Source organism: Heteronotia binoei, chromosome 4, assembly GCF_032191835.1.
Source record: "Heteronotia binoei isolate CCM8104 ecotype False Entrance Well chromosome 4, APGP_CSIRO_Hbin_v1, whole genome shotgun sequence".
Lineage (NCBI taxonomy): Eukaryota > Metazoa > Chordata > Lepidosauria > Squamata > Gekkonidae > Heteronotia > Heteronotia binoei.
The window spans coordinates 8819035-8836594 of NC_083226.1; the positions used below are offsets into that span (position 1 = coordinate 8819035).

Below are 17560 nucleotides of genomic sequence, written 5' to 3' on the forward strand. Positions count from 1 at the left end.
AAACGTCACCCCAGAGTCGGAAACGACTGGTGCTTTGCCTTTAGCAGCAGAAAAGAGCAAGAGTCCAGCAGCACCTTAAAAACTAGCAAAATTTGTAGCAGGGTAGGAGCTAAGTAAGCAGTGACTCACGAAAGTCCCCTGTCTCAAATTTTGTTGGTCTTTAAGGTGCTACTGGGTTCTTGCTCTTTTCTACTTTTTGGACAGTTTTTGTTAGGAAGGGATCCTGACAGTGAAGCAAAGCACTGTGATCTTTGTGCTTCTGTGGCACCAGCACTGGGAGAACCCTGAGTAGGATGGGGAGGTGCTGTGGGGAGGAGGGCAGAGCCAACAGGGCCTTGAGATTACAGGAACATAGGAAGTTGCCTTATAATGATGCATAAAGGTCAATATGGCTATTCTGCTTAGGCTGGCAGCAGCTCTCCAGGGTCTCAGGCAGGGGTATTCCACATCACCTCCTGCCAGATCTTTTTACTGGAGACACCAGGGATTGAACCCTGGGACCTTCTGCCTGCGAAGTAGAGGCTCTGCCGCTGTGCTAGCAAAATAGCATCGTGAAGAGGGCCGCACGAGTGATCATGCCAAACCCTGTTTTCCTGGGACAGGATCCTGTCAGAGCTGTGGTGACTCAGGGAGAGGCATATGTGCTCCTGCAGCAGAAGGTCTGAAGAGGCAGCCCGCTAGAGGTTGATTGTCAGAACTGGGAACTTCAAAGAAAACGCATGACTTTGTTTCAAAAGTTAAAGCGTTTATTGAGAACTTGTAGTCAGTAAAGAAGCAGGTTGACTCTGATAGCTTGTGCGGCTATCGGTACATTCTTTATACAGGGATAACACAAACAATAAAACCCTTTCTCACACTTCGGGAGACAGTTGTCTGTTCCCAGACCCCTTATCTTCAAGCGCGGAGGAAGGAACCCCGCTGCCTTTCTCTGGCATGCCAGCTTCAAAGTTCACCTGCAGATGTTTCCCAGGGGCTATCAGTCACCCTTCAGTGGTTATGACTTGTTTGAAATGCAAAGAGCACTTGGTTAGTAGGCCTGAGTGCAAAGGCAATGTGTTAGTAGGCTTTTTCAACATGGAGTCAGTTATGCTAACACTACATAGTCAATGTTAAGGAAGTTGCAAGTTCTGACATTGATCTCCTGAGGACAGATTTTTAGATGGCTGAACTAGAGATTAAATCGGCGGCCGTCGTAGGATTGACTAAAGGAAAGAATTTCATTGTAAGGAACTCCTACATTTAATCCTATACTTCAATGCCTACATCCTCTGCCAGTCGTTATTTCCTTTTGTTTAAAGACCACATTAGCTTTTCTGCAGTAACACACTGGACCATGGTTGGCTATGGCCTGCGCTTGGCTTAGGCATGATCTTTTGGTTACTTGGGAGAATTTTGGGGAAGATTTGTACAGGAAGCAAAGCATAATTTCTTCACCTCTTACTTTTGCACAGGTAGTAGAGCTGATTGACAAAGAAGACATTGATATCTCAACCAGCCAAGTAGCAGAAATAATGTCTCTGTTGCAAAAGGAAGAAAAACTGGAAGAAAAAGAGAAGATGAAAGAGAAGGCCGAGAAGGAAGCCGTAGAAGTGAAGAATTAGTCTCACTCCGATTCTGAACTTAGAACCGAATGGAATATTTGTCCAGCAACTGCCATTTGATAAATGATGGGATACTCTATTGATTGGAGAGGCAGACTGAAAGGTTTCACCGTGATCAGTCACGAGCAGTTATCATTCCATGGAGACGAAGAGTTTAGCCTTGGGTGTTCTAGCTTATGACTCCTTCTGGAGTCCTGTGTCCTCTGTGCTGTGGTGATACAGGACGCTCGGTAGTCCCCAAATCATGCTAGAAACCAAGAATATATCACAAATGAAAACAGCTCTCTTCCTTGAATCATGCAAAAAGCCAGTGCCTTCCTTTTTAAGAATCTTTCACTGGCAGGAAGACAGTCCTCCTTACTTGGCAGAAAAAGTCTGTATAGCCCTGGTAACAGGTCAGAAGCCATTGAGAAACAATTCTTGTCTGCATTTTTACCTGTTACATTTCTAAAAGATCTTTTAACCAGACCACACCAACACCATACTTTAGTTCTAAAAGCACTTTGGGTACTTTGTTACTGTGTACAATTCAGGCTGTTGACATTTCAAGAACCACACAGTATCCAGAGACTCCTCCCCCCCCTCCACATTCCCATGCCCAGCTTTGCCAATTTCAGAAGTTCGAGAGCCCTGAAGGCTCACTAGGGAGGGGAAATCTTCCCCACCCTACTGGCCCTCTTGCCGGTGCTGATTCTGCTGTGCCCCCTTTTCCCCTTCTGCCCCCTCCTTGCACCAATGGCTCTGGCTGCAGCTCCCTAACAGCCTTATTCACTGCCTCCCTTTATTCGTTTGCTCCATCTCCAGTTCCTTCTTTCTTCTCCATCCTGTCTTGCTTCCTCTTTATATCTCTGCTGGTATTTTGAATGATTCTTGAGGGACGATGAGTATTTTTTTTGGGGGGGGGGGGGTGACCTTGGCAACCCAAAATGGCTGCCAAGATCTTGGTGACCATTTAAGATCGCCTAGCCACCACACAAAACCATTGCCGAGTTCCCAGTCATCCTTAGAAGTTTCTGAATGGCTGATACCATGCATATTGGTTTTCCTGGGTTTTATAAATCTCTTAATCTCATTCTGTAAATTCTACAGAAGTCTGTAGCTGCCTAGGCAAATCTAAAAATGGTGGCCAAGGTAGCTCAAAGTAGTTTCATGAAATTTCAACCACCATTTATTCTTCTTTTTTTGGGGGGGGGGGGGGGTTGCATTTAATCCCTATCCCTTTTGCCTCCCCCCTACCCGAACTTTCTGATATTTCTGCAAACCTGGAAATTCCCCCAGTTTACAGACATTTTTACCGTAGCCCTTCATGACCTCTCTTTGCAGACTGTTTCATCTGCATAGCTGCAAGAAGCAGATACCAGAGAGGAGTCGGGTCTGTAGGGTGAGAGAAGCGGGCAGTTGAAAGATTCTTCACATTTCTTCCCCTGTGCTCCTACCAGAGCGCCCCCCCCAAGTGAACAAAGCCAGTGGCTCACTGTGCTTTAGTTCTCCCCAGCCATCCTCCTCCTTGCTTCCGGTCCCTTGAAAAGAGGGATCCCACCTCAACTTGGGGCACTTTAAAATACTCAGTCCCTCTCACAGTTCCAGCGGCAGCAGCTGTCCCCCTCCTACATTCTTTCTTCTGCAGCCTCGTTCTTGCTCCTCCCCCCCCCCGAAAAGTAACTCCTTGCAGGGGTGGTGCATCAATATAGGGAGTGGGGGAGGGGCTTTAAAGCTTGGAGGTTTGACTGAGGCATAACCAGAGCTCTTTTGGGAATGACTTTTTCCTGTCCAAAATGAAAGATTCCATTAGGATTCCCCAAGGACCGAACTGTGCAAAAGTAAACTGCTTTTTTGTAGTGCCGAAACAGAGGAAACAAACCTATAAGTGTTTTTACATCTCCATCTCTTCCCCCCCCCCCTCCCGGTAATTATACATAAAGTAACCGGAAAAAATCAAGTATAGTTTGATTGTTATTAACTTGAGATTATGGAAGCAAAATTTTTGTTCTCTCTGAACACTGCTTGTAATATAACAGATGTTTCTAACTGCTTGCTTTTGATTTCTTGTATGAAGTGACTAACCCAGTAAATCAGGACTATCATGCTAAAACTGGTTTTCTCATTGCCTTGGTTGTTGCAGGCTCAGTAAAAAGTTGGCAAAGCTAATAAGTAGATGGCTTGTTCTTGTGTTCTCTTTGACCCTTTCTTTAAAATAAGCTGTTCTGTCATTTAACAGTAGCCACTGAGCTGGATATTAACACAGATTTGGTAATCAGACCTTCCAATCATTAATTTTCTTTCCCTCTTAAAACTTGGCCCAGAGCAAGGATCCCCAACTTGGTGTCTGTGGGCACCATAGCACCTTGCTGACACCGTTCCCGGTGCCCACTAAGTGCTTGTAGAAAGTGGGCAGGGTCAGGTGGAAGTTTTTGCCCAGTAAGGCTTCTGATTGGCCATTGGAGAGTTGATTGGCTGTCCGGGTTTTAAAAGTGTTGTTTTGGCTGCAGCTGCCACCACGGCACAAGAACATTTACTGTGTGACTAGAGGTAAGCTGCGGCAGCCATTTTGGGGCTGGCTGCACCTCCTATAGCAGCTATTTTGTGGAAGTGCCCACCACACTACCAGAATTCTGAAGTTTGCCTGCTGGCTCAAAAAGATTGGGGATCATTGGTTTGGAATAATACTTAGATGAAATAGTTTACTTTTTGCATAGACAGACCACCTGTCCAGATTTTAAAATATTGAACTGCTCGTGATTTTGTGCCAGTGGGGGAAATGCTTTGTTGTAGGAATCTCAGGCCTGATTCAGTGTAACTAGAAGGTATGTAGCTGAATTTGGATCTAAAATGAAAACTTCAGAGTTGCAGAACAAGCTGCTGTTCTTTTGTCATGCCTTCTGGCTTTCTCTGTGCTCCTTGGCAACACGTGGCCGATGAGCAAAAAGAGTTCATGTGTGATCTGGTCTGCTAAAAACTGGCTCAGAGGACACTACACCCAATGGGTCAGCATGAGGTGATGCTTGTAAACATTCGTACAGGTGTAATTTGTGAGTGTACACCTTCCGTTCTGCATTCTCACGGAATGGTGCAAAGGAAGTTTCCATTTGGGATCTGGTGACAAACTAGATCTGGAATTTTGACTATCCATATCCATATCATCTGCTAAATCATTCCATGCACAGTGAGACATCAAAGCAGCTATAAAGCAGTGGTCTTGAGAGAGCAGAATTCTTGAGTGGGTTGGGGCGAACTCTCTTGTGCTTGATTTAGAATTAGCAGGTTGCTGTTAATGAGCTGACTGGGAAAATGCTCAGGGAACAAAACTCACCTTTTCTTCCAGTAGTTCTGAATGCATAAGCCATGGTCACAGCAGATACACGCACTCAGTAATTATAGTAAAGGAACATTTTCTTCCAGTAAGTTTTTCTTAAATTATATATTTTAACTTTTGTCTCTGTTGTGCATGGGTGCAAAAATGTACAGAATAAAATTGCATTCTTTTTAGTTTGAACTTTAGTTTAAAAACCATTTTTTTTAAATCTACTAATTTTCCCTTCCGTTTATGTTGTGTTTTACCCTTCAGCATGTGCTGCAATACCAAAGGAAAAATATTTAAGGAATTTTTTAAAAATCCTGTTTCCCTTGAAGGGAATCTATTTTAAAAGTATGCTTTTTAAAATAGATGCCATTCATCTATTGCAAAACATTTTCCTATGGGAAATGGTGTGTGTGGGGGGGTGTTAAAGAAGGTAGCACGCAGTTGTACCCCTGTTGTCCCAACACAGAATGAGTAAGAGTGAAAAGAGCCCTGTTGAGTAGTTCAGTGGCTAGCTCTCTGATCAATTTCAGGTTCCCAAGTGAGGTGGTTTTGCAATACGTGTTCCTCTCTAGACTTGGTTTTCCAGCATGAGCTAAGAAGAACTTTTATGCTCTCTTGCATAACAAATGCCTGCGTTTTCAGGGGGTCACAGCGGTGCTTTGAGGGCTCAGTCCTCCTCAGCTATTTTCAGTTGCACAGACTGAAAGGGGGCAGAAATCTGGTGTCATTCTCAGTGTCTCAAATTCCCATGCTGGCTATAGCTTGCATCCTCCTTTGGGATGAGAAAGAGCCCTGTAGGGTTTTCAAGGCAAGTGACAAACAGAAGTGGATTGCCATTCCTTGCTTCTGTGGAGGGGCTCTGAACTTCCCCGGTGATCTCCCAACCCAGTACTAACCACGGACGACGCTGCTTAGCTTCTGAGATCTGACAAGACCAGGCTATCAGGACAGATGGCAACCAGGCAATCTTAAATGGGGCAAGCCTCTTAAACCAGAGGCTGGCAGTGAGAAGACCTTAAGGCGAGCCCAGGGGAATGTTGGGATAAGTGGTCCTTCATAAATGTGTCCTATGCCAGAAAGGGCTGTAAATTTCCTAACTAGCACCTTGAATGGAACTCGGAAGCAAAGCAGCAGCCAATGTTCCAAACTAGCCAAGATGTGTTTCCATTAACTTACACTTGACATATTGCCACATTCTAGACCAGTTGCAATTTCTGGGGTGTTCTTATGATCGATCACTTTACTGAGGATAACCTTGAGGGACCCTAGAATTTCCTAGAATGCATTTCACCACTGCACTATGGGATAGGATTGAGATGAAGGAGACCGGTGCCACATCAATAAAAAGGTGCTAAAGACCACATCAAACCTTCGCTTATAGCATCTCTTGGGCTGTCTGGGTTAAGCGGGGCTGGGAATGGAAGACTGCCTTGGATCTTTCCGCAGCGAAATCATGTTGGAAACAAAGTAGATAAGCGATCTCTAATATTCGATGCAAAAAATCTCTACAGAAAGATCTAAAGCTCATGACTGCATATCCATAGACTGATTGAAAGTTATTATTTCTTTTCAAATATCCGTTGCAGTTACTCAGGATGTACTTGTACATAGGCGTAATGAGCTGAGGAGGCCTTGGACTAGCAAAGAAACCCAAGGCAATCCGGGTGCATTTTGGTTGGGTTTCATGACGACGCACATTGTGATTACTTTTTTCCGCGAGAGATTTATTCCCTCTTGATAAAAGACTTGCAATGCTGGGAATTGTGGAACATGAATTATGTATATATATCATATAAATAAATGTAACTATATTCACTTGTCTGTGTAGTAATGTGTACAAGGTTTTGACCAGCTTTTAAAGTTCAAGAATTTTGGAAAATCAATAACTGAAAGGGGCTGCTCTTGTTGGGCTGTTATTTTTAAATTGGGAGTTGTGAGCAAGATACATATGGCAATGTCACTCCAGTATGATGAGCTAGGGATATTGATGTATAACGTGCAATAATTAAAGCTGGCTAAGCGTTTGTCATGCATTTGCCTTTAACTTTATTTATGTTGAATTTATTGCTGCTTTCCTGTGATGGGATTAATAGCAGCTGCGATGCAGCAGAAAAGTTAGATTTGAGTCCAGCAGGACCTTACTGACCGACAAGATTTTTGGGGTGTGCTTTGGAGATCCAAAGCTCCCTTCATCAGATACAAGGAGGAACAGAGATCCAATTTCTACTTGTATCCTACAAAGAGAGTATCCTACAAAGGGAGTTTTGATTCTGAAACTCTTACAGTCCCCTAAGGTTGTACTGGGCTCAAATCTAGCTTCTCCACTGCAGACCAACTCGGTTATCCTCTGGTTATCCTCTGAAATTGCAACACATTAGCTCAGTGTGAGCGTATAAATAGCTTGTGCAAGCAAGTTAATTTACCTCCCCACTGGAACTTTGAGCTGAAAGTCATATTTCATTGTGAATTTTTTCAGGGGGAGGGTAAAATTGTTAGTTTTTCTAGCTAAAAACTGTACAAATGGTTCTGCAGTTCTCCAGTCTTCTCCTAGTGAATTATATAGGCAGAGCACAAAAGAAAAGGTCTACTGATCCAGTGGGCTAAAATAGATGTCTGGATTATTACCAAATTGTCTGTAAATAAATAATCTAACAGTTTGAGTCCAGTGGTACCTTTAAACCATTTGTTAGCAGCCTGTCTTCCCTACAAAACTCAAAGTGTCTTACAATATAGGTGAAATACATAAAACCCAAAATTTAGGAGTCTTAAAACCATTTTCAACTGCCTCCTAAAGATCAAGACCAGGGGTCCTCAAACTACGGCCCACGGGCCAGATGTGGCCCGCTGAGGACGTTTATGCGGCCCGCCGGGTTATGGCAAAATCAGACCGGAAGTGACGTTTGACCTAAACTCGCGTTAGCAACGCACACTTCTGGCACTGGGCTGAGGCGGCAGAGACAGAGTGTGAGGCGATACCAAGGTGAGGTGAGTTCCCACGCTGGGGTGTGTGGTGTGGGGAAGGGATTGAGATGCAGGAAACGGAGAACTGATGGCCCGCGGCCTTGTACAGTAACGGCAGCCACCACAACAGTCCGGCCCTCCAACAGTCTGAGGGACAGTGAACTGGCCCCCTATTTAAAAAGTTTGAGGACCCCTGATCAAGACGGAGGAAGACAGGCACACCTCCCTGGGGAGGTTGTTCCACACTTGTGAGGCTGCCACTGAAAAGGCCCTCTCTTGTACGCACATCATGTTTCATTCCCCCTCCTCCCCTTAGTTACCTGGGCCGTACTGGTCCCACATCAGGTGTGAATGATGGGACGGAGAGGATCTCAAACACTAAAGTCTTTATTTGCCTAATAAGGTACAATGGTAGAAAAATGAAATGCAAGGGAAAGCAAAGGCACTAACCAATGTTAGGAACACTGCCCTTGGTTATATATCAAGATGTGTTGCTGTGTTGGTCTTTCTCTAGCAGGAGCATGTCGAGTAGCACCTTAAAGACTAATTGACTCATGAAAGCTCAAATTTTGTCAGTCTTTAAGGTGCTAGTAGACTCTTGCTTTTCTACTGTTCTTGGCTGTGACCTATGTGGGGAGTCTAAGGGGAAGTAAAGGGGGACGGGGGGGAGAAAATCGTATGTTGCCTGTCCTGTGTTATTGGAACAGTAGACCTTCTCAGGCAAGTCCAGCAATGCCTGAGAAGCAGCTTGATTATTCTCCCAGAGGAGGAAGGTTTATATCCTGAGGAGGGCTTATATATTTATTTATTAACCTCAGAGTTGGAAGGCGTAACCGGGGTCATTTAGTCCAACCCCTTTTCAGCACAGGCGCTACAGCGATAATATCCCTGACAAGTAGGTATCTAATTGATACTTTAAAATCCTCCAATGATGAAGAATTCACCACCACATGAGGCAGAATGTTTCAGCATTGAACATGGTTGGCACGTGCTTCCTCAGATGTAGACAAATCTTCCTTTGCTGTAGTTTATATGCATTTGTCCATCTCTCGTCTCTCAATCTTAACCTTTTAAATCGCCCCTCCCCTCAGACAAAAACCTATAACAACACATCTATGCCATTATCCTAGGAACTCGTCAGTATGTATTCTCAATGTAAGGAGTTTATTTTGCAGCTTTTTATTTTGATCATATTGTCTTGTAGTATCTACCTCTTGAACTTCACCTGGGGAAATTTATGCTAGTTCAAGAAGATATTGGATTTATATCCCGCCCTCCACTCCGAAGAGTCTCAGAGTGGCTCACAATCTCCTTTATCTCCCCCCCTCCTCAACCGACACCCTGTGAGGTAGATGAAGATGTTAGATTTATATCCCGCCCTCCACTCCGAAGAGTCTCAGAGCGGCTCACAATCTCCTTTATCTCCCCCACCCCTCAACAGACACCCTGTGAGGTAGATGAAGATATTAGATTTATATCCCGCCCTCCACTCCGAAGAGTCTCAGAGCGGCTCACAATCTCCTTTATCTCCCCCACCCCTCAACAGACACCCTGTGAGGTAGATGAAGATATTAGATTTATATCCCGCCCTCCACTCCGAAGAGTCTCAGAGCGGCTCACAATCTCCTTTATCTCCCCCACCCCTCAACAGACACCCTGTGAGGTAGATGAAGATATTAGATTTATATCCCGCCCTCCACTCCGAAGAGTCTCAGAGCGGCTCACAATCTCCTTTATCTTCCTCCCCCACAACAGACACCCTGTGAGGTGGGTGGGGCTGAGAGGGCTCTCACAGCAGCTGCCCTTTCAAGGACAGAGGCTCAGAGCGGCTCACAATCTCCTTTCCCTTCCTCCCCCACAACAGACACCCTGTGAGGTGGGTGGGGCTGAGAGGGCTCTCACAGCAGCTGCCCTTTCAAGGACAGAGTCTCAGAGCGGCTCACAATCTCCTTTCTCTTCCTCCCCCACAACAGACACCCTGTGAGGTGGGTGGGGCTGAGAGAGCTCTCACAGCAGCTGCCCTTTCAAGAACAACCTCTGCCAGAGCTATGGCTGACCCAAGGCCATGCCAGCAGGTGCAAGTGGAAGAGTGGGAAATCAAACCCGGTTCTCCCAGATAAGAGTCCGCACACTTAACCACTACACCAAACTGGCTCCTACTTTGATATTCCGCAGGGCCTGCAAGACCATCTTGTTTCGAATGGCCTTCACTGACTAGAACTGCTAAGTAAATTCGCCATCTAGGTAATAGCACAAAATATTAATTTTACTGTTTTAGGATTTTAATAGATTTTAATTAATTGTAGTTTAAAATGTTGTCTGTACAATGTTTATTGAATTTGTTGTTAGCCGCCCTGAGCCTGCTTCGGCGGGGAGGGCGGGATAAAAATAAAAGGTGATTGATTGATCCAACTGGATGTCCTTCTCCAGGCCTCTGCCAATCAAGATACCTTAACATCCATGTTGTTTTCCTTCAGCATTCTCAGTAAGAGTTCCATAACTCCTTGTCTAGCTGAACCTTAGAAAATTTCTTTTACACAAATTTGTCTCCATCTTCATCCACAGATCTCACTGGAACAAGGTTTAGTGTGCATGCAAAAATAGGAGGAGGTTGGATTTATACCCTGCTTTTCACTCAAAGACCCCCATGGCGGAGAGTGTTAAAGCTGCAGTACTGCAGTCCTAAGCTCTGCTCATGACCCGAGTTCGATCCTCGGCGGAAGCTGGGTTTTCAGGAAGCCAGCTCGAGGTTGATTCAGCATTCCATCCTTCTGAGGTCGGTAAAATGATGGGTTGCCATGTTAGTCTGTCCATAGCGCCAAATGGTAACGCTGCAGTACTGCACTCCTAAGCTCTGCTCACGACTTGAGTTCGATCCCTTCCATCCTTCTGAGGTTGGTAAAATTAGTTCCCAGCTTGCTGGGGGGAAAGTGTAGATGATTGGGGAAGGCAATGGCAAACCACCCCGTAAAAAGTCTGCCATGAAAACATTGTGAAAGCAACGTCACCCCAGAGGCGAAAACCACTGGTGTTTGCACAGGGGACCTTTCCTTTCACTCACAGAACAGTTTACAATCTCCTTTCATTCCCCTCCCCACAACAGACATTCTGTGAGGTAAATGGGGCTGAGAAGATGACAACATTGGATTTTATATCCCGCCCTCCACTCCGAAGGGTCTCAGAGCGGCTCACAATCTCCTTTATCTCCCTCCTCCACAACAGACGCCCTGTGAGGTGGGTGGGGCTGAGAGGGCTCTCACAGCAGCTGTCCTTTCAAAGACAACCCCTGCCAGAGCTATGGCTGACCCAAGGCCATGCCAGCAGGTGCAAGTGGAGGAGTGGGGAATCAAACCCGGTGCTCCCGGATAAGAGTCTGCACACTTAACCATAACACCAAACTGGCTCTCTAGAGAGCTCTTGAGAGAACAGGTCTAAGAGAACTGTGATTGACCCAAGGTCACCCAGCAGCCGCATCTGGAGGAGTGGGGAATCAAACCTGGTTTCTGCTAGATTAGAGCCTGTGCTCTTCACCACTACACATAACAATGCACGCACACATCTTATGCCCAGAATTAAACTTTGTGGGTCATAAAGATGCCACTGGACACAAGCTTTGTTTTGTTACTTCGGACCAACCTGGGTACCCACCTGAAGCATACAGGCAATCTGTCAAAAGTCAGAGGGAACTGTAGAAAGAACATTTGACTCTCACAGTTCGTAGAAATTCTGTAGTGGAGGAAGCTCCTAGCAGAGAGCCCTTTCTCTGTTGTAGTTTTTTTCTCTGTGGAAAAAGTTATTAGTTAGGCTAAACGATGGAGTTCAAAGGGTGCAGAATGTTCTCTCGAAGGCCACAGCTTTGCTTCCTCCCTGGATGGTATATGGGGCAGTTGTTAGTCCCAGAGTGTTCACACTAACCCCTGGCAATTCACTTGGGAGTGCTTTCGTGTTACATCCGTGGTCCCGAGGACAATGTTCAACTCCCAGACAGTTGGATACAAGGAGGGGGAAGGAATGGGCGAGAGGGAAGGGAACGGGGTGGGAAACGGAGGGAGAAAAGCAATCCCACAACAGAACATGGCAACCATTACATTGAGTAAATGCAGAGGACTTTATAATGCAGATTATTATTCAAACTATGGCAGAAAATGGTGGATTCTGACATTAATCAGTTATATATCAGCATGTTATATATCATTTTATTAACGGTGGTGTATTTCGACAGTGATCCGCCATCATTAATATAATATGGTATTAATAGCATCTGTATTGTTTTATCGTTTATAGTTGTTTTAGTGTTTTAATCCTACAGTTTTGACAATTGGCCTTGTAAACCACCCTGAGCCTGCTTCGGCAGGGAGGCTGGGAGTATAAATGAACCTATGAAGCTGCCTTCTACTGAATCAGACCCTTGGTCCATCAAAGTCAGTATCGTCTTCTCAGACTGGCAGCGTCTCTCCAGGGTCTCAAGCTGAGGCTTTTCACACCTATTTGCCTGGACCCTTTTTGGAGATGCCGGGGATTGAACCTGGGACCTTCTGCTTCCCAAGCTGATGCTCTACCACTGAGTCACCGTCCCTCCCCAAATGAAATAAATAAATTCCAGGAGAACTCCAGGACTGACATGGAGGTTGGCAACCCTAGGAAGGTAGCGGCAATAGCCAGGGGCACCTTTCACCAGCTTTGGCTGGTGAACAGGCTGAAGCTTTTCTTGAGCAAAAAGGATCTTAGCACTTTGCTGCATGCCCTGCTAACATCTGGATTAGACTAGTGCAATGCACCTCTATGCAGGGCTGCCCTTGAACATAAGAACCTAAGAAGAGCCCAGCCCTTCATGGATTTGTCCACTCCCCATTTAAAGCCTTCCAGGTTGGCAGCAAAGCTGTGACAGGAAGTTCCACGATTCAATTATGTGCCGTGGGACTTCCTTGTGTCTGTCCTGACTCTCCCCTCCATCAGTTTCAGTGGATGTCTGGTTAATATAAAGAGTTTTGCCCAGTCAAAGAAGCATGATACTGGTGCAGTAAATAAATCTCACAGGAAGTGTATTGCAAAAAAGGTAAACTGACATTTATTCAAGTAGATCCAGTTCACATTCTGGTTGCAGTCGAAAGAGAGAGAAACCTAAAGAGTACTGGCCTATTACGAATGGCCCGCTGATTCCGCATCACAGGATGCAATTCAGCAAAGTGTGAAGCACAAATAGCGGATGGAGGATGTGCAAAAGAGATCTTGGGGTATTAGTGGACTGTAAACTAAATATGAGCAGTCGGTGTGATGCCGTGGCAAAAAAGGCAAATTCAATCCGGGGTTGTATCAAAAGGGCTATAGCACAGGAGGCCATAGCTACGCTGTCTACTGCCTTGGTCAGGCCACACCGGGAATACTGTCTGCAGTTCTGGAGGCCTCGCTTCAAAAAAAGATGTGGACAAAATCGAGCAAGTGCAGAAGAGAGCAAGGAGGATGATCAACAGCCTGGAGGAAGAACCCTCTGAGGAAAGGCTGAGGAGGGCCTTGGGAATGTTCGTCTGGAGAAGAGGAGATTGAGGGGGCGGGGCATGATTGCTCTATTTAAATGTTCGAAAGGCTGTCAATTAGAGGAGTGCAAGGGAGCCGTTCCACTTGGCAGCCGAGGATAGAACCCAAAGCAATGGGTTCAAATTACAAGCAGAAAGGTACCGGCTAGATATTAGGGGGTGGAATTCAGAGGTGTAACCAGCTGCCTAGGAAGGCGGTGAGCTCCCCTTCGTTGGCAGTATTCAAAACGTGGCTGGATAATTATTTGTTGGAGATGCTTTAGGCTGATCCTGCATGGAGCAGGGGGTTGGACTAGTTCAGGGGTGGCCAAACTTGCTTAACGAAAGAGCCACATCGAATAAACGTCAGATGCTTGAGAGCTGCAAGACATGGACGCCAGACGTGTCGGAGCTGCAAGGCAGATGAATGGGAGGGAGGGAGGGAAGTAGTTGGGGAGGGAGAGGTGGAAAGAAAGCAACTTTAACTTTAAATTAAAGTCTACTAGGTTAGAGCCTGTGCTCTTCACCACTACACAAAACAATGCATGCACACATCTTATGCCCAGAATTAAACTTTGCGGGTCATAAAGATGCCACTGGACACAAATTTTGTTTTGTTACTTCGGACCAACCTGGGCACCCACCTGAAGCATACAGGCAATCTGTCAAAGTCAGGGGGAACTAAATTGCATTTGCCTTTTTAGCCACCGCATCACACTGTTGACTCATGTTCAGCATATGATCCACTGAGACCCCTCGATCCTTTTCGCACATACTACCGCTAAGACAAGTCTCCTCCATCCTATAACCGTGCATTGGATTTTTCCTACCTAAATGCAGAACTTTACATTTATCCCTGTTAAAATTCATCTTATTGGTTTATAGCCCAGTTTTCCCGCTGTATGGCTCCTTACAACTCTACGATTCTATATGGGAGTATGAGGGTGTTGTACATATTGGAGAGACCTGTAGAGAAGACGTGTGTCTCCATGGAAGGCCATATAAAGGGAGATGGGGCGGACAAAGAAGAGTGGAGGAGCATCCCATTCAAAGAGATAACACCTAGACACACAGAGAGTGATGTAATGCACAGAGAGTGATGTAATGTCCAGGCATGCTGAGTTGCTCACTCCAACACTGGTATTATGGGAGAGAGAGAAAAGCTTCTTCCTGTCCACTCACCATGCATAATTTTGTAGACCTCTGTCATGTCTCCCCTGACTCGCCTTGTTTTTTTTTTTAGGCTAAAGAGCCTTTATGGCCAGGGAACCCTTTTTGGGCCTCTCCAGTTTTTGCCCGGACCTGGACCTCCAATTAAGAGCCACTCTCCAGCCAATCCATTGTTCATTTTGCAACAACAGCAATTACTTGGCTGATGGACAAACCCTTCTGGGTTGCCGTGTCACAACGGTCCAAGCCAGCTGGGCTTGCCAATCTCCAAGTCTCAGCGGGGGATCCCCCAGTTTTGCAAGCTCTTTCCCGCCCCCAGCCAGCTGGTCGGCGGGGGTGGGGGGGGAGCTCCACCGCCACAGCTTCCACCTGCCTTTCCACTTTAGAACTAGAGGAACTTTGGAAAGACTTGTTTTCTGAATAGTGTGTCTGTGCCTTTAAATCTAGGACCCAGCCAGGCTGAATGGGGGCAAGTGAGCCGGTAGAACAAGATGGCTGCTGCCAGTTAGCTGTGAAGCTGTAGCCATTCAGACCCTCCGCTTGTTTCACAATCCTTTTTAAGAAGTTGTTTGTGTAGCAATGGAGGACTGGAACCTTTGCTTTCCCTGCGTTAGTCTGAGCGATCTTGGGACTCCAGCAACTCGTGAGTAAATTGCCCCAGTGAGACCACACAAGTGTGGGATTGCAGACTGTTTATTTTGGCTGCTCTGTGTGTGTGAGAGAGAGTTAGGGTTGCCAATCCCCAGGTGGAGGCAGGGGATCCCCTGGTTTGGAGGCCCTCCCCCACTTCAGGGTCATCAGAAAGCGGGGGTGGGGGGAGGGAAATGTCTGTTGGGTACTCCATTATTCCTTATGGAGATAAATTCCCATAGGGAATAATGGAGAATTTATCTGCGGTTATCTGGAGATCTGGAAGGGCTGTTTTTTGAAGTAGAGGCACCAAATTTTCAGTATAGCATCCAGTACCTCACCTAAAAACACCCTCCAAGTTTCAAAAGGATTGGACCAGCGGGTCAAATTCTGTGACCCAAAAGAAGGTGCCCCTATCCTTCATTATTTCCAATGGAGGGAAGGCATTTAAAAGGTGTGACGTCCCTTTAAATGTGATAGCCAGAACTCCCTTTGGAGTTCACTTATGCTTGTCACAACCTCGCTCCTGGCTCCATCCCAATGTCTCCTGGCTCCATCCCCAAAGTCCCCAGATATTTTTTGAACTGGACTTTTTGACTTGGCAACCCTAAAGTCAGCCCCTGTGAGCCATGCCACGGCAGTTCAGTGACAGAGACCAGAAGCAAACGTAGGAGCTTTTATCCTCACAGCCCCCTTGAGTGAAGTTTGAGAGGTGGGTTAGTGACCCACAAGCCACTCTCCTCTTCTGTTGACTTGTCATCCTTGGCAAGTGGAAAGTTTGCTTTTGGTCTGCTCTGGACCTTTTCCAGGGACATGCAAGGCCACGAGGAAGCTGATGGCCCTACTGAAACATTCCACCTCCCGAGGAAGCCTGTTCCACTGAGGAATCGCTCTGTCAGGAAGTTCTTCATAATGTTGAGCCGAAAACTCTTCTGATTTAATTTCAACCCACTGGTTCTGGTCCTACCTTCTGAGGCCACAGAAAACAATTCCACACCATCTTCTATAGGACAGCCCTTCAAGGACTTACAGATGGTGATCATATCACCTCTCAGCCGCCTCCTCTCCAGGCTAAACATCCCCAGCTCCTTCAACCTTTCCTCATAGGACTTGGTCTCCAGACGCCTCACCATCTTCGTCGCCTTTCTCAGGACCCGTTCCAGCTTGTCTATATCCTTCTTAAAATGTGGTGCCCAAAACTGAACACAATACTCCACAAGATCTGGACACTATACTTCTGTTGATACATCCCAAAATTGCATTTGCCTTTTTAGCCACCACATCACACTGTTTACTCATGTTCAGCATATGATCCGCTAAGACCCCTAGATCCTTTTCGCATATACTACTGCTAAGACAAGTCTCCCCCATCCTATAACCATGCATTGGATTTTTTCTACCTAAATGCAGAACTTTACATTTATCCCTGTTAAAATTCATTTTATTGGTTTTAGCCCAGTTTTCCAGTCTGTCAAGGTCATCCTGTATCCTGTTTCTGTCTTCTACTGTATTTGCAACCCCTCCCAATTTAGTATCACTGCCAAATTTAATAAGCATTCCCTCTATTCCTTCATCCAAATCATCGATAAAGATGTTGAACAAAACAGGTCCCAGGACAGATCCTTGAGGCACTCCACTTGTCACTCCTCTCCAAGAGGATGAGGGACCATTCACAACACTCTTTGGGTGCGATCTGTCAACCAGTTACAGATCCACCTAACAGTACCAGGATCCAAACCACATTTTACCAACTTGTCAACAAAGATAGTATGTGGAACCTTTTCAGAAGCCATAATGAAATCAAGATAAACGATGTCTACAGCATTCCCCTGATCCAGCAAGGTAGTCACTTTCTCAAAAAAAGAGATCAGGTTAGTTTGACATGACTACTTCTTGAGAAACCCATGCTGGCTCTTAGTTATCACATCCATTCTTTCTAAATGTTCCAGGACCAACTGTTTGATGATTTGTTCTAAAACATTTCCAGGTATAGACATCAAGCTGACGAGTTGGTAGTTACCTGGATCTCTTTTGTCCCCTTCTTGAAGACGGGGGACAACATTCGCCCGCCTCCAATCTACTGCAAGCCACCTCTGAATGTCTCTTGCCTCGAAAACTCTATGGAAGGGGTCCCCAGCGTGGTTCTCATGGGTGCTGGGATGCCAATCAGCACATTTCCTGGAGGCCGTCAAGAGTTTTTTGAAGGTGGACAGAGACACTCGAGGCTTTTGCCCAGCAGGGATTCTGACCGGCTAGGGGAGATCCGATTGGCCATGCAGATTTTTTTAAAACTTTGCTTTGTCTCGTTATCCCAATAAAGGTTTTGTGATGTGACGCAATCTTGTTACAATTTGCTGCTGGCTTCACTGCGGAAGGCAATGGCA

General features: G+C 45.8%; 1 protein-coding gene across 2 annotated transcripts in view; it reads left to right on the forward strand.

Moving 5' to 3' along the window:
* The window catches only part of LETM1 (leucine zipper and EF-hand containing transmembrane protein 1), a 62926-nt gene extending 56000 nt beyond the window's left edge, over positions 1–6926 (forward strand). For both annotated transcript variants that reach the window (XM_060236756.1, XM_060236757.1), the window contains exon 14: positions 1452–6926. In XM_060236756.1, coding sequence (XP_060092739.1) covers positions 1452–1601 — 150 coding nt within the window. In that variant the 3' untranslated portion in view covers positions 1602–6926. The remainder of the gene's footprint in view (positions 1–1451) is intronic.
* Positions 6927–17560: the final 10634 nt, after the last annotated feature.